At 44.9% G+C, this 17,067-nt stretch overlaps 1 protein-coding gene across 2 annotated transcripts in view; it reads left to right on the top strand.

Annotated features, from left to right (window-relative positions):
• The first annotated feature begins 8,612 nt into the window (after window positions 1-8,612).
• Window positions 8,613-17,067, top strand: part of LOC147455148 (uncharacterized) — a 33,773-nt gene continuing 25,318 nt past the window's right edge. The window contains exon 1 of one of the 2 annotated variants that reach the window (XM_086513987.1): window positions 8,613-9,153. In XM_086513987.1, the coding sequence (XP_086370113.1) occupies window positions 8,892-9,153 (262 nt within the window). In that variant the 5' untranslated portion in view covers window positions 8,613-8,891. The remainder of the gene's footprint in view (window positions 9,154-17,067) is intronic. The other variant, XM_086513988.1, reaches the window with a different exon arrangement.

Here is a 17,067-nt window from a genome sequence, read left to right on the forward strand (position 1 = left end):
GGCCACAGTAGGTTGCTTCTTGCTCAACCATGATATACATGAACTGCCAAGCATGAAACAAAAACCACTTGTGGACACTCGCATGTCAAAACAACCAGCCCAATCTGAGTCCGAAAAGGCATGTAAGTCTGGCGGCAATGATCCCCCTTGGGATAAAACAAGCCAAGATGTAAAGTGCCACTAAGGTAGCGGAAAATCCTCTTGACAGCCTGCCAATGCTTAGACCCTGGGCTATGCATAAATCTGCTGACCTGCGAGACTGCAAACTGAATATCTGGCCTCGTGTTGCATACATAAATGAGGCAGCCAAAAGCAGTTTGGTAAAGAGTGACATCAGCAGGATCGCCAGCATCATGTAGACTCAACTTCAAACCTGTTTCCATGGGAGTGGCAATAGGTTTGCAATCCTCAAGTCCAAACTTACATAGCAATGTCTCTATGTAACTTTTCTGACACAAGGCAATACCACCATCACACTGCTTAAACTGTATACCCAAGTAATGATGCAACAGCCCCAAATCTTTCATCTTGAAAGTAGCATTCAAATCAGCCTTAAATTCAGCAATATGTCTCTCATTTGGTCCAGTGATCAGCAAATCATCAACATAAAGAACCACAATGAGAAATACATCATCCTCACGCTTTACATACAATGTGCTTTCTGTTGGACTGTTACGAAAGCCTCGTTTAACCAAATGAGTGTCAGCTTTCTCATACCAAGCACGAGGAGATTGCTTCAACCCATACAAAGCCTTCTTACATTTGCACACTTTGTCTCTTGTCCTTTTATGACAAAACCGCGAGGCTGCGTTACATAAACTTCCTCAAATATGTCACCATTCAAGAAAGCAGTAACAATGTCTGATTGATGTACATCCCAACCAAAATGAGCTGCCAATGCACATAGAAAACGCACAGTAGTCATATACGACAAGTGGGAGCAAAAGTCTCTTCATAATCTATGCCTTTTTGTTGTGCATAACCCTTTGCAACAAGTCGAGCCTTATGGCGATCGATCTCACCATCCCTTGCGTTTCAACTTGTAAACCCACTTTGTACCAATGGCCTTTTTGCCAGGAGGCAAATCACATAAAGTCCATGTGTCATCTCTATAAGTGCATCATATTCTGATTTCATGGCAACAATCCATATTTCTGAATTCTGTGCTTCATCAAAAGACAGAGGCTCCTCAACATCATGTAAACTAGACACAGCCAAAGCATAACAATCTGAATGCATAAGATGCATGGCGAGAGCCTGAACGAGTACGACTAGATAAGGGTGCATCCAATTTTACTGTCACGCAAAGTGTGCACCAGCCATTTTGGCATACCTCTAGCCTGCTCATTTTCAGCCCTTTCCTCATCAAGTACATCATTACATCTGCATCAGTAATAGGCTGTTCTAAAACATTTTCAGAAAACCCCCCATAGGCTGTACATTTGCCTCATTGGAACTTACATTCGTATTTCCACCACTGAAAGAGGCAACAAAGTGTCATAAATGTCCTGTGAGCTTACATTACTGTCTCTCGTCGACATGATAGCAAGGGTTGAACAGAATCTTCCACAAACACTACATCCCGTGAAACCAGAATAACGTTTTGTTTGCGGATGATACAACTTGTAACCTTTGCTTTCAGCACTATAACCAACAAAAATACATTTGACAGCCTTATCATCCAATTTTCTGCGCTGCACTTGTGGCACCAAAGCATAATGCCAAACAGCCAAAAACACGCATGTGCCTCAATAGAAGGTTTTCTATCATGCCATGCTTCATATGGAGGTAATAGACTGCCCAAAGCTTTAGACATATACTCCCCCCCTCGATCGGAACGGAGGGTGCCCATAGTACATTCAGCAACACCATTTGGCTGAGGTGTATAAGGCACTGTACATTGGTGTTTTATCCACGACTAGCCATAAATGCATTAAATTCATGAGACATATACTCCCCCCCTTCGATCGGAACGGGGGTGCCCATAGTACATTTTGAGACATTTTCAGCCATAGCCAAAAAATTGTTTGAAGCACATTTCGGACTTTGCTTTAAGCGGAAATACCCATGCATGCCTGGAGTAATCATCAATGAAAGTCACGAAGTACAGGTAATTGCCCAAGGACGGAGTTTGCATGGGCCCACAAACATCACTATGCACAAGCTGCAACCTGCATGTGGCCCTAACTGAACCATCCTTTGGAAACTTAGAACGCTGCATTTTACCCAGAATACAGCCTTCACAAACATGTTTGATAGGTGCTTCAAGAGGCGGCAAAGAAGCAACCATATCAGATTTCTGCAAACGCAGCAAACTGGCAAAATTCAGATGACCAAAACGTGCATGCCAAAGTTTTGCATCTGAAATAGCCCTTGAATCTGCAACAGCATTTGCAAAATTTTGTCCACACTTGTCATACAAAGTGAGCTTATACAGCCCACGGCACAAAAGCCCAGATGCAACAATTTCATCACCAAAACTGAGATCATGAACTGTACATCTGTCATCCACAAATTTGACTACAAGTCCAAGTCTAGCAAGTGCGGATACAGACAATAGATTCTTCTTGATCCCAGGTACATAAAGTGCATCAACAAGTGTGAAGGAACTGCCATTAGCAGCAATGAGCACAATCTTTCCAACTCCCTGAACTGGATAAGAGGCGTTGTTGGCACAAGTGACTGAATTCCCATGAGGGACAGACTCGAGAGAGGTAAACAATTCACGATGTGAGGTAATGTGCTTTGTAGCACCACTGTCGAAATACCACACATGTGAATCTGCAGCAACTGACAAGCATGCATCATGGACAGCAGGATTGTAAGTGCACTCTGCGCTAAAAGCCCATTCTGCATCAACATCAGCATCAAAATCTCCTTTCACAGAAGACTCAACAATGGCTGCATTTGTAGTGGAACCAGCATTTGCAGTGGAACCACCCTCTTTCTTCTTAGCCTCTTTGGCCTTCAACTTAGGACACGACTTGATCAAGTGATCATTGGCTTTACAATAATGGCAACGCATCTTCTTTTTGCCCTTATCACAAGAATTGCCAGACGAAGTGCTGCCAGCAGAAGCATTAGGAACAGAAATTTTGCCACTCGCAGTAGAACCATAAGAAGTGGCTGCATTACTGTTACCACCCTTTCTTTGAGAAGCAATAAAAGCCTGTTCAACTGCACGCTGCCTAGTCCTGTTTTTTCTAGAAAGTGACTCTTGCAACAGCAATGTGCATAATGCATCAAACTTGACAACTTCAGGATTTCCTTGGGTCATCAGTCTCCAAGTACTAGCAAAAGTCTGGTAGGAATCTGGTAAGGCATCAAGAACAGTCTGCACAAGGGAACTGTCAGAAATGACTTCACCTGCAGAAATGAGTTGCTCATTGATATCCTTGACACTAGCAAGGAAAGTGTCCATATCATCTTCCTCATGCATAATCTTCGACTCTAGCTCTTTACGCAGCAAAGCAATTTTAGCCTCATTGCGGCTTGCATAAAGACCTGCTAGAATATCCCAAGCCTGTTTTGCAGATTTTGCTGAACGGATGTGAGGAATAATGGTGCGCTTCACAGACAACGCAATCAATGCATGAGCCTGCGCATCCTTAACATCCCAACGAGCTTGTTCTGCTGTAGGCAAAAACAACTCTAACAGCTGCAATCCTTGCAGCAAGACCTGCAACATCCTCAATATCGCCTACATCTTCAGAACCAGGACGTACATCAATGCCCTGCACAATGTTCCAGACACCTTTTGACACAAGAACGTGTTGCATCATATAAGCCCACATAGGGTAGTTGTCCCCATCCAACCTGTCCTCAGCAGCAAACATCTTGAACACATCTGTGTTGTTGTTGTCAGCCATGGTAAATGCTGCACCTGATGTGAAAACTGCCCGAAAATAGGAGAAATGGAGCGGGAACAACTTGTGCTATATAGCACAAACCGTAGAAGACTATAAGGCACCTGTTATGCAGAAAACGGCACTGACAGAAAATTTGCACAAAATGACGAAATAACCTGTGCAGTACTGCCCGTAGTGGAAACGGAGGCCGAAATGAGCCCAAATCAAAATTCTGAGCAGACCAAGCTCTTCGAGCTTACCCAAAATATTTGTCGACCTGCGAACGCTTGCCAAAGCTCACTGAAATCGGAGAAAGTGAGCAGGCGTGTGCTGGAGCAGTTGGCGACTAAGCCCGGGAGGACGTGACCTGCTCTGATACCAATTGTTGGAATTAGGGTTGCAGAGAAACACACACAGCTTGGAGAAGACGAAGGAAGCTCAAGGCACACAATAGAGAGTGTGTTACTTAGTGTGCAATGGAAAGATAGATAGCCCTAGAGTGATGGGCGTATATACAATGCACGGGGGAAAAAACCTCCTAAAGAGGGAAAAAATGCCCCGGCGGTCCTAGTGTGTTCACACACATCACTACCACATGTATATGGTAACATTTTTAACAAAAGCCTTGGCTTCCAAAATCTGGCAGGGATGAATGTTTATGAAGCTGAAGTTGATTGCACAAAGAAGGTCGAGTTTATCTAAAATTTGGGTGTACATCATGAGATGGCATTTGGTATGACAGTCATCTAAAAGTTTCATGTCAATGTTAAGTGTTCTTGTTTCTTTTTTCCACTTTGCATAGTGGGGTATTCAAAAGTTATAGGTGTTGTACATTGTTGGCCAACCATCCTCGTTCAAACGATGAAGCTATTCGTGCGGCCGATTCCACATGTATGCCGTGAGTATTTTCACTTTTATATCTGGGGGCAATGTACATTGCAAGCTTTGCTAAAATTGTCTAGAGTAGCACTTGTGTTGCTTTATTTGGGAACCTGCATAATTGGAAAGAATGCATGTGCAAGGTTTTTAAAAGTAAGGAGAGCATGATGGTGAACACAGTGGAATTGAAACAATTGAAAATGACATGAAGGGATAAAGTGCAGAGAAATATCTTAATGGCAAGGGGGGTCTTTCGAGCATGAGATTTCTTCCTAGCTTCGAAGTCTATTGTGGCACCTATGTACATCGTTGTGTTCATGGTACATGTAATGGAGTACACTATGTATTCGGTTTCCTCGATCATCGTTGTCTCTTTGCCCGTGGCATGTTGATGGAGGTTGATGCAAAGGTGTCCGCTTGATGTGCCATTGTCCTTGCAGGTGGTTGTCTAGTGTTTACTTATTCTCTTGCACTGTAATTGAGAATGTAAGCATATCAATCATTGATATAACAATTCAAAGTATAGCATTGTATATTGATAGTTTATTCACCCGGTTGGTTCTCCTTTTTGGCGAATGAGTTCGTCCCATCTCCAAAGCGTATGTTGTAAATCTCTTTATCGAAGTGCCAAGTGAACTTGTCATTGGTCTGTATAGGCTCGTTCTCTGCATATCAAAGCTTTGTCAAGTGTGGTGCACTTGTTAGTCCAACAAGTCCTCGACAAGCTTGCTGTTCAGAATGTCTCCTCTAGGAGTGTATTGATTGTGGATATGTCCAACATGGGGATAGCGCCAGTGAGGGCTGCTTTCAATAGGTGTGACTTGAGGACACTATGCAAGACATTAATACAAGCAAAACAATTCATGTTGATATGGTTAGTTAAGGGTTGTTGAAGAAAGACGTTGAGCTTAAGGAGTTTCGCGTCTAGAATGTCATCTCTTGGAGCGCACGAATTATAGGATATGCCCAAGAAGGGGGTATTGCTAGGTTGTTCTCATCAGATGTGAAGCAAGGGCATCGATCCTAATCCACTTGTGTACACTTGCATCTTGACAGAATATGAAACTACGTAAGATGCTAAAACGGGCACGTCAACCTTGGCACTCTGTTGATCGACATGTATGCGAAATGTGCTTTACTTCAAAAATCACAAGAAGTGCTTAAGGAGCTTCTCGTTTGGAATGTCATCTGCAAGGTATGCCCATCGGAATGGAGCGAGAAAGCACTGTGTTATTTTCTCTGGATGCAAAGCGTGGGCATCTCTCTAGATGCAATGATCTATGCTTGCATCTTGAAGGCATGTAGCGTTGTGCAAGATGTTGATATGAGAAAAAAAATTCCTGTTGATATTGCTACTCAAAGGATGTTGAAAAAAGACGTCTAGCTCAAGCAGCTTCCCATCTGGAATGTCATCTCCTAAAATGCAATGATTGTAGGATATGCGCAAGAGGGCGGAGGTAAGGAGTACTAGGCTATTTTCAATGGGTGGAAGCAAGGGCATCTTTCGATATAAAATAATCTACGGCTGCATGTTGAAGGCATGTGGCATCACACAAGACACTGATATGGAAAGAACAATTCACATTGACATTGTTAGTTTGTGGATGTTGTAAAAAGATGTCGTGCATGGGTATGTTGCCTCTTGGAATGCACCGATTACGGGACATGCCCAACATGAGTAGGGTCACGAGGCACTGGGCTATTTTCACTAGATGCAAAGCAAGGCATCTCTCCAGATGCAATAATCTATGCTTGCATGTTGAAGGTGTGTGGCACTACGTAAGATGCTCCGGTGACAATAGACCAGTGCTTCCTGGCCCCGTCATGGTGGGCATATCCCGCAATGGCATTGCCAAGAACGATGTCTTTTTTCAGCAGCACCTGACTGACAATATCAACTTGAATTGTTTTGCCCATATCAGTGTCTTGTGTGGTGCCACGTGCCTTTAAGATGCAAGTGTGGTTGATTGTATCTGTAGAGATTCCCTCACTTTGCACCCACTCAAAACAGCCCATTGTTTCATGGCCATGCCCTTGTTCGGCATACCCCACACTGAGTGGATTCTAAGAGACAACGTCCCAGAAGAAAAGCTCCTCAAACACTGTTTGCGCTTTTTGAAGTACACCACATTTGGCATACACCTTGACCACGTCATGGCCAAGCACGACGTCTTTGTCAATAGCGCTCAACTAACAATGTGAACGTGGATAGCGACATCTCTTCAGATGCAATCATTGACGCTTGCATCTTGAAGGCCTGGCGATGTCTTGGCTGACATGAATGCCAAATGTGGTGTACTTTAGAAAGCACAGAGAGCACTCGAGGAGCTTCTCATTCAGAACGTTGTGTCTTGGAATGCACTGGTTGTGGGATATGCCCAACAAGAGGAAGGCTAGGTAGCACTAGGCTTCTTTAGTGGGTGCAAAGCGAGGGCATCTCTCGAGAAGCAATCATCCATGTTGATATGGGCAAAACAATCCACATTGATATTGTTAGTCATGGCTTGTTGAGGGCCAGACAACACTAGGCTGTTTTCAACCAGTGTGAAGCAAGGACATCTCTCCAGATGCAATCATCCATGCTTGCTTCTTGAAGGTATGTGCCACCACGCAAGATGCTGATATGGGTAGAACAATTCACGTTGATATTGTTAGTCAAGGGTTGTTGAAAAAAGATGTCGTGCTTGGCAATTCCATTGCGAGATATGCCTAGCATGGCGGGCCAGAAAGCGTTGGGGTGTTTTTATCAGATGTGAAGTGAGGAAATCTCTCGAGATGCAATCATCTAGGCTTGCATCTTGAAGACATGTGGCACTACACAAGATGCATCTTGAAGGCCTAGCAATGTCTTAGATGAAATGCATGCAAAATGTCGTGTACTTTAGAAAGCACAGAGAGCGCTCGAGGAGCTTTCCGAATGAAACATTATGCCTTGGGATCAGCTTTAACTCTTGCGAGGTCCCTGGTCTTGCCTCATGACTAAAGAACATGGGGTCTTAAATGACCCCCCAACCATGGGATCCACGGAGGAGAAGTGCACGCACAAAAGAAGAGACACTCGGCGCCGTCAGATTTGGAAAAAGCAAACTCCGACAGATTTTGTAAACTCGAACATCTAGAGAGTAAACTCAGACAAGAATAAGTAAATGTAAACACATCTAGGTAACAACATGCACATGCGCGGCCGATTAGGGCCTTGGGCTTCTGCAACATCCGTCTGAGTTCGATTACATGAGCACACGACGATGCAGATCCAACACGGGTCGGTGAGGGGCAAAGCGGGGCCGCATGGCATTTCGGTGACCTAAAAGCTGATGTGGGCATTGCCTCGTTGGAGAGAGAGAGAGAGAGAGAGAGAGAGAGAGAGAGAGAGAGAGAGAGAGAGAGAGTCTGTGGGTACTAGACTTGAGGCTCCTCCAATCGACAAAGAGAAAGAGGATGTACAAAAGATTCCACTTATTTTCCCATTTTTCCCATCGAATCTTTGAAAACTAAAAGAAAAGTGCACTGCATGTCTGTGCTCCCACCCCCAATGACTGCCTCTGCGAGCACCTCTCTGCCATCCCCCTCTCTCTTGCCATAGCTTGGTCTGCATTGCATTACAGAGCATAACCGCTTCGCTATGCCATGCCAAACTAGATCCTTAACTCCATTGTCATCATCACCACCGGCAGCACTAGTACTGTCCTATTGGCAGTGCCCTCCGCAAAAAGAAAGTGGGATGCGACTCCTTCAATCGGGCCTACCTTGCACAGATAGCGATAGGGGACCAGGGAGAGAGTCAGGTTGGGGATGCGAAGAAGAGAGACAGAGTCTCTGCAGGAAGGAAAAAGCGAGAGAGAGTTAGGCTGGCGCTACAACTTCGGCCCCCCTCAGATAGGGATACAAAAAAGACAGAGAGAGTCTCTGGTGCGTCGGCTAACTCGGCAGCTCTACAAGTCTTGTCGTCAGACATGCGACCCACCTCATGCTCTCCCCCCTCCTCTCTCCTCCACGTGGGACTTTCCCTCTTTTTAACCCTTGAGGCATGGAAGCATCTGTGCTTGATTCCCTTTAACACACCCAAAACCAAAATTGGCGAGGCTTAGTCGTCGTCAAATTTTTGTTTGCCGTCGGAGATCCACGCCCTCACTTCTCCTAGTCGCTTGGCTTCGTTATTACCTGATGACACGTGGCTCACTTAGGCCCCGCGCGCTCTCTCTCGTCTGTCTGGAGAGCTACGGTGGTGTCATGAATCCAGCTGGTTCGGGCAGCGTACCCCCTCCATCTTCTGCATCCGCATCAGCAGGTGGGGTGGGTCGCTCACTTTCCTCGTCTTCTTCCTCTGCAGCCCTCTCCTCTCTCCAGCACGCCGCTGAGGAAACTCTTTTCGCCCATCTTGAGGACCTTACCTTCTCTCATGACGCGAAGCTCGAAACACAACGAGGTACCCCGCAACTTCTGTCGTTGCTAAACATCCATTCTCGTTACATTCGCCGTGTCATGCACGAGAGAGAGAGAGAGAGAGAGAGAGAGAGAGAGAGAGAGAGAGAGAGAGAGAGAGAGCTGCAAAGGGGAGCACTAGGGGGCTAGGGGGAGGAAATAAAGGGAGAGGGGAGACGCGGGGGTGACAGGCGATGGTGACGATGAGAGGGAGGGGAAAGAGAAAGAAGTTGGGGTTCTGGTCTTGGCAGTGCATCTCTCTTGCTTTACAGTTACAGTTTTGGTCATGCATTTGGAGCTTAAGGATATGTTACTTCATGTGGCTGAGTGTACATGCAGGACTCCTTGTTAGCACTTGGGTTGCACATACTGGCCATGACCAGACATGTAAGCGATGTACTACACAGTAGGAGGGGCATGCCTATACACACAACCGGTTTGGTGGGCAGTATTTTATTTGCTTAACAGAGTGGCATGCATGAAGGGCTTGTGACCAATCATCTTGCTCTCATCTTTGGGCTGAAGACAAGGCACTCTTGATATGCTTCCACACACCGTGCATCAGTTTGATCTTTTTCTGTGGGTATGGTTTTTACCAAGATCTGTTGCATTATGTTATAGATTATTGGCTCGTTGTACTCATAGCTTTCCCTAACATCTACTCCCTTGACAACTATTTGGTCAAAGTTGGTGGGTACTCTTCGCGACAGGTGGGATACATTAGCACGCTTCTCTCAGGGCTGCGAAGCGGAGTGGATACTCTTTTCTTTGGCTATGGTGTGGTCTTTTGTGTTTTTTAGTTTAGACATGGGACACATCATATGGCATTATGCACATCCTCGGTGGTTCATACTGCATTCTTCCTATATGCCACCGCAATGTATAGCTAGCACCAATATTGCACTGCTCCAATTTGTACTTGCTCTAGGAGATGGGCCTATTGAGCATCCCCATCCCCCAAGGTCTCTTATACACAATATATAGCTCCATTTTGAGAGAGAGAGAGAGAGAGAGAGAGAGAGAGAGAGAGAGAGAGAGAGAGAGAGAGAGAGAGAGGTGTCAACTACTCCGCCAGATCAGCCATTGCAGGACATACGCTCTACTTCGAGGTCTCCACCTTAGGGCTCCTCAACATCTAGGCCCATCACCACAGTTGCTGCCTCACACTTAGCTATGGAGACTAACTTTCCACCTTTGCCATCTTCAATAGCACCTCCGTCCCTTCAGCCTCCATTCACTGATAATCTAATCACCCCCACACGTGCCCCTCCCTCAACCTCTCCACTTCTATTGTGTGCCCCACCACCTCCTCATGTTCCTCGATTCGTCATAGCTAGTGCTTCAAGAGCTTGGCAGCTCTCTCGAGCCGAGCACAGTGGTGATAGCATAGGTCCGCTTAGTATTTTACGATGCGCGCCTTCTATCCGCTGAGGGTCGACATGAAGTGGTGGATTTTTGCTTCTAGATGTACTGTCCCCAAAGTTTTGTGCCCCACAAAGGTACGGGAGACTTGTCCTCTGCTTCCGCACAATGGAATGCAGAGTGAGTCCTTAAGACACGTTTTTAAAGGTCCTTGGCCTAAAAGCATTCAACATGAAAAGCTTTTGCAGTCAAAAGCTAACACCCGGAAGGTTGCTCCATGTTTTGTGGCCTTGTCCATATAGTTTGCCACGGCAGCAGGTGCTTCCGCAAATCGCACTTGTTCCGTACAGCCACGACATCATGTTTATGCGATCTCTTTCTTTTAGGATTTAGGCCCCTTGGTCGGTGAATCCAAAGCAATCGCTAACCCCCTAGGAGCCTTGCCACGTAACTAGCTTGTGACATCGGAAGGAAACACACAATTTGCAACACTTTCACTTTAAACAACTCGAAACAACTGAACTAGAATAGAGAGTTAAAGGAGAGAGGAAGATGTCAGAGCGGGATGCCCCTTAACGTAGTTGGTGGCCTTGAATTGCCACTGTTGGCGTTCCCATTCGGGTATTTCTTCATTGATTTTCTCGTACAAGGAGTCAGATTCATGTGTCATTCTGCAAAACCTATGTGTGTCAAGTGAACAGGCAGGTTGTGTTGGCCTCGTGAACCCTAATAATAATCTTTCTAAACTTGGAAATTTTGATTCTAAGAGAGAAAATTAGAAATTTAGGTAGAGAGAGAAAATTAGCGCTCTCTAGAGAAGAGGAGAGAGAATCTAGAGAGAGAAAACGCGTAGCCGAAAGGATTCTAGCTTTCACAAAGAGATTGGCATGGACCACCTTTCTAGAGAGAGAGTTTTGATTGTCAAAACGAACGCAATAAATCCTAGCCCTAAAACTATTAGTTTTCATTTTTGTCGTGTATTTGCTGTGGATTTACTGCCTTGGAAGTGGCTTGCCGGTCACACAAGGAGTTCTTTGACAAACGCTTGCGGCTTGTTCATCTATAAACCCAAGGTCTTATATTAATCTCAGGTGCAGTGGAAATGAATTGGTGAAGGTCTAGGTTTTACACTTCCACAAATCCTTTACATCTTTTCCTTGCGTTAGTGTTTGCTTCTAACTTGAATGATGGTTCCTTACCTTTTTTTCTTTTTGCAAGAAAAGAGATCCTTCCATTAGTTATTGATAATTGCTTGAAGGCTACAAACCACCTCTACGAGAGAGGGCTACAACAGAAAAAGGGGGAGACCCCCAGTGAGAAATAATATGTACAATGAAGCTACATCAAGAGATGGGAGGAGGGAAAAGCCACGTTGGTGGCCTGTAGTGCCATCTAGGCACACCTTGAACCATGGTGAAGAAAGGCCGTGGGTGCCATAGTGGCAAGAAAGCCTCTCGACGCTCCCGCATGCAGTGGCATGTCACAACTGGGTGACATGGCAGCAGACTCGGACACACACTGACACGTGGCAACAGTACAGACCCCCGCATATTGCGTTGGTTGGCTGTCGTGGCCACTGTACGGATTTTTTGAATTTTGCGGCAGCTTTTGTGGAGCTGCTGACGTGGCATTGCGTACGGAAAATCTGCTGGCTGATTTACGCAAGCTTTTGGGATAGATGCTTTTGAATTGGAAGCTTTTAAGTTGAATGCTTTTGGGGCTCTGCTTTTGGGCATCCCTTGTAACAATAAATAAGTGGGCAGGGTCTCACTTCTAGAGCATCTGGACGTAGAGTATGAGATTGAGCACCGGGCACCCTCCCACTCTCTTGGTACTTTCAACATAGATTAATACAAAAAGAAATATCGAAAGGGGCGCTAGTCTTTGGGGCCAATATCTCTAGGCACGGAACTACGCCGGGCCGTGTCGACTCAAGTGTGAATTGTGAACTGTTTTGAAGTGAATCTCTGCTGTGTTGCGATAGAATCTTGACTTGGAGTGTCCAAGTTTGTTACAGTGGTATCAAAGCGGCTGGTGGATAGTCAATTAAGTTTGTCACTTTTTCTTGATTCCGAGATGCTTTGAGGGCTTTGGCATTCATACTGCAGTTTGATATAGCTTTCTCTGGAGGGCATTACTCAGAGCACTCCAAGATTCGGAGGGCTACCTCTTTCTTCAAGGGAAATGCTCAAGCATGGTGGTCCACTCTTCTATTGAACAAGGAAGCTCCAGCTACATGGTTGAAATTTAAAGGCTCTTGATTTTTTCTTCTTGGTTGACTCGGGAGTACGAACGAGATATACGAACTGCTTGGAATCATCTTCAGATGACCAAGGGAGATTCTCTGGACGTTTATTGTGAGAGATTTTGGAGCTCTTTTCTACCAGCCTCTTCATTTAAGAAGGTCTCGTTTAAAGAATAGAATGAGCAGTTTTGTTGCGGACTTCCTCAGAGATTCGAGACTACTGCTTAGAACAAAAGTCAAATTCTATTCAAGATTTGATGGGTCATGCAAAACGGGCTTTTGCCATACATTTGGGCAATCTAACTCAACCCACAGATGAGATCTTGACTTAGAGAACCCAACAAACTTCTAATAATAAAAGTAGAAAGAGAAAGAGTTTCCATGACAAAGCAAAGAACGATACACGTTCTCGACAGACTCTTCGAGAAAGGGTTAACTATCTCAAAGGAGGGGAAGTGTTTTGGTTGCGGGGAATTTGGACACATCTCCGCAAAGTGCCCCAAAAAGCACAGAAACAGACTGAGGACAGGCCAGAGAGTTCTAGAGCAATAGAGGAATGTGGCAGAAAAGGCAGATGAAAACAGAACTGGTACCGCATTGCATGGGCCCTGAACTGAATCAGATGAACGAAAGTACAAAACTTTGCCGCACTTAGGGCAAAGTTAAAGATCAGGAAGCCCTCATTTTCTTTGATGGAGGAGCCAAGGCCAACTTCTTTTCACTTGAATTGGCGGCTTGATTTGGAATTACGCCCGATAGGCCACAAACGGAGGCAGTTCTAGTGGCACCCGATCAAGATGTTACCATTACACCGATCATTGGCAAACTTTGTTTGCAATGTCAGAGGTGTTTAGGGCACGAGGACTTTTCTGTAATGCCCTTGGGAGGTTGTGACGTCCTCCTTGAAATCCCTTGGTACCACAAGAACAACGCCGTGGTTGACTATTGGATTGAGAAAGCGACTTTGACAAACGAAGGGCAAAGAGATTGTACTTGATGTAATACAGTTTCTTTACTCAATTTTTTGGAGAGAACTGAATGATGATTGAAGGTCGAATATGTTTTGACCTTGATAAAGCACGCCAAGATTTTTCTCCACACTCATGCCGATTGCTTTTCAAAGGGCCTGCCAGGCGAGCTGCCACCAGCTCGTCCTGAGGTTCATACCATTGATATGATACCTGGAAGCACACCACAGATGCCAACAGATGCCTTGATGATGCTAAAAAAGAGTATGCTTAAAGTGAGCACAGATGGGAGTTTATGATTTTGAACTGCAGTGCTTGAAGTGCTCTACCGGTCTGTCTTTACGGCTCGTCGATAGGAGCTAGGGTGAGAAAGTTATGTCAATTTGAAGTTTGAGTTGATGCAGATCTGTACCGGATTGGGCAACCGCAGCTCAAGGGACAGAAATGAAGTGAATGCATGGGGCTAAAGTGCTCACTTTGTGGAGCGCGTCGGTCTTTTCAGATTAGTGATTGGAGTTACGATTACCAAGATATCGCTAGATTAAATTTCACCGAGAGCCAGTTCCGAGTATGGTCGGCTCGGGTCAGAGTGCCATCCGGGAATTTTATAGCCTAGTAGGGTTTGCATCTGTTCTATGCAGCTTGAGAAGTCTTCAAGAATTTACGACTCATCAGACAGAGTCCGGGTTGATGAGATAATACGGTTTGAGGCCGGTGTCAGTTGTCGAAACTGCTGAGCTGGATGAATTTTTGACATTATTTAAGACATTGATATGAGCAATGAAATTCGGGACGATATTGTCATTTAGGGGCTGTCGGATGTTGATAAGGTTGTGGCAAAGAAGCTCAGTGAAGTTCTAACCGAATGCGATTGGAATGCCTTCCGGCGAATGCAATCACCTATACTTGCATCTTAAAGGCATGTGGCATTATACGAGGAGATGTTACGCGCATTGAAATTCATGATGATAATGTTAGTCAAGGACTATTGGAGGAAGATGTTGTGCTTAGCCATGCTTTGGAGTGTTACGACTTACTTCTTCTGGCCGAGACTCAAGAAGGATGTGGACGATTTTGTACGTAGTTGCTTGGTATGCCAGAAGGTCAAGTTTGACAGGCATAAAGCACAGGGATTGTTACAGCCTTTACCCATTCCCACCCGCCTCTAGGAAAGTATTGCTATGGATTTCATTTTTGATCTCCCGAAGATAGAGTGGGCACGATGGTATGTGGACTGTTATTGACAGATTAAGCAAGCTCATTTCATTCCAGTGAAGAAAACAATCAAGCTGGATCACTTAGCGAGACTGTGCATTGCTCAAGTATTCAGATTACATGGCATGCCTGAGACAATTGTCTCTGACAGAGATCCTCGATTCAAGAGTTTATTTTGGAAGGCTATTTGGGAGAACATTGGCACGCAGTTGTAGTTCTCGTCATCTTTCCACTCGCAGACAGATAGGCAATCTGAGATTGCAAATTCAGTCGTACTGGATTTATTTAAGTCTTACATCTCGGATCAGAAGACTCAATGGGAAAAGTATTTGACCTTGGTGGAATTTGCCTACAATAACAAGATTCACTCTTCGACGGGGAAGGTGCCATTTGAGATTATTGAAGGTGCTCCAAAGGTTCCACCCTTCTTAAGCACGAAAGATAAGATTTTTGAAGCCGACCAGTACACGAGTGACTTGGACACTGCTTTTGCCAAGGTCCGGGAGGCTTTAGAGAAATCTCAAAAAAGACACAAAAAGGCAGCAGATCGACATTGTCGCAAATTGAAATCAAAGGAGAACGATTGGGTGCTCTTTTGTTTTGAGAAGACACGCCTGAGAAAGAAAAGGAAAAGGAGCAGCTTTTTACAAAGCTTAGCATGAGATACTATGGATCTTTCCAGATAAATGAAAAGATAAATGATGTCTTTTTTAGACTGAAGCTGCGCGATACTCGGAGAATTCACAATGCTTTTCATGTGAGTCTCTTGAAGCCTTTTAAAGGCGATGTGCCCGATGATGGGAAGCCAGATGAGCAACCCGAAGTGGAGGAAAACGAGGAGATACGCGTTCTAGAACAGATATTGGCACATAAAGATAGAAAGATAAAAGGTAAAGTGATAAGGCGGTTCTTGGTTAAATTCAAGAACTATCCCTCATTGGATGCGAAGTGGATGGAGGAGGAGGACCTGACAGATACTCCTCAGATTGTGAAACTTTATCTTGAAGCATTCGGTTTGCATAGTCTACTTCGATAGAACCCCGATTTCAGCATGGGTGGAATTTGGTACAGCGGACTTGCACAAGAGGGGAGTCACTCCGCTCCTTTGTCAACAGATTGCCCCGATTTTTGATAATAGTCATTGATGTCCCTATTGGGTTTCAGGGATATTGCGAGCTGACAGTATTATGCTGTAATGATTTTAAGATTTGGAATTCTCGATAATATGATACTGATTTGTACTTGACTTGTTTACGTGCAGGAACTGATAGACGAGGTGACTGCAACATTTCGGTTTGATAGATCTCTATAGACATGATTGCAATAAGGATTAGTTAATCGGGCATATGAGAGGTCCCGATTGGATCTAGATGCAATTGCTAAATACGATGTCGATTAATCATGGTTTGAGATTTGAAATGATATTTGAATGTGATTTGTCATGTGATGTCCTGTTATGCCAAGTGATGTCCTGTGATGTCTTGTGATGTGACTGTCGATTGGCGTAATCGAGGGCGATTACAATGCTTTCAAGAGGGGGGTATGTCACAAATGGGTGATGTGGCAGCAGACCCGGACACACTTGACACGTGGCAACAATACGGATTCCCGCATATTGCGCTGATTGGCTGCCGTGGCCACTGTACGGATTTTCCGGATTTGCGGCAGCTTTTACCGAGCTGCTGACGTGGCATTACGTATGGAAAATTTGCTGGCTGATTTATGCAAGCTTTTGGGACAGATGCTTTTGAATTGGAAGCTTTTAAGTTGAATGCTTTTGGGGCTCTGCTTTTGGGCATCCCTTGTAACAATAAATAAGTGGGCAGGGCCTCACTTCTCTGAGCATCTGGACGCAGAGTCTGAGAGTGAGCACCCTCCCACTCTCTTGTACTTTGAACACAGATTAATACGAAAAGAAATACCGAAAGGGGCGCTAGTCTTTGGGGCCAATATCTCTAGGCACGGAACTATGTCGGGCCGTGTCGACTCAAGTGTGAATTGTGAACTGTTTTGAAGTGAATCTTTGATGTGTCGCGGTAGAATCTTGCCTCGGTTTGCTACATCAGAGCTGCCCTGAAGTCTCTCAAAATGACCACTGAGTGTGTATATTAGCTCCAGCCAAAGGTCC

Source organism: Adiantum capillus-veneris, chromosome 6 (assembly GCF_014529385.1).
Source record: "Adiantum capillus-veneris isolate H3 chromosome 6, ASM1452938v2, whole genome shotgun sequence".
NCBI lineage: Eukaryota > Viridiplantae > Streptophyta > Polypodiopsida > Polypodiales > Pteridaceae > Adiantum > Adiantum capillus-veneris.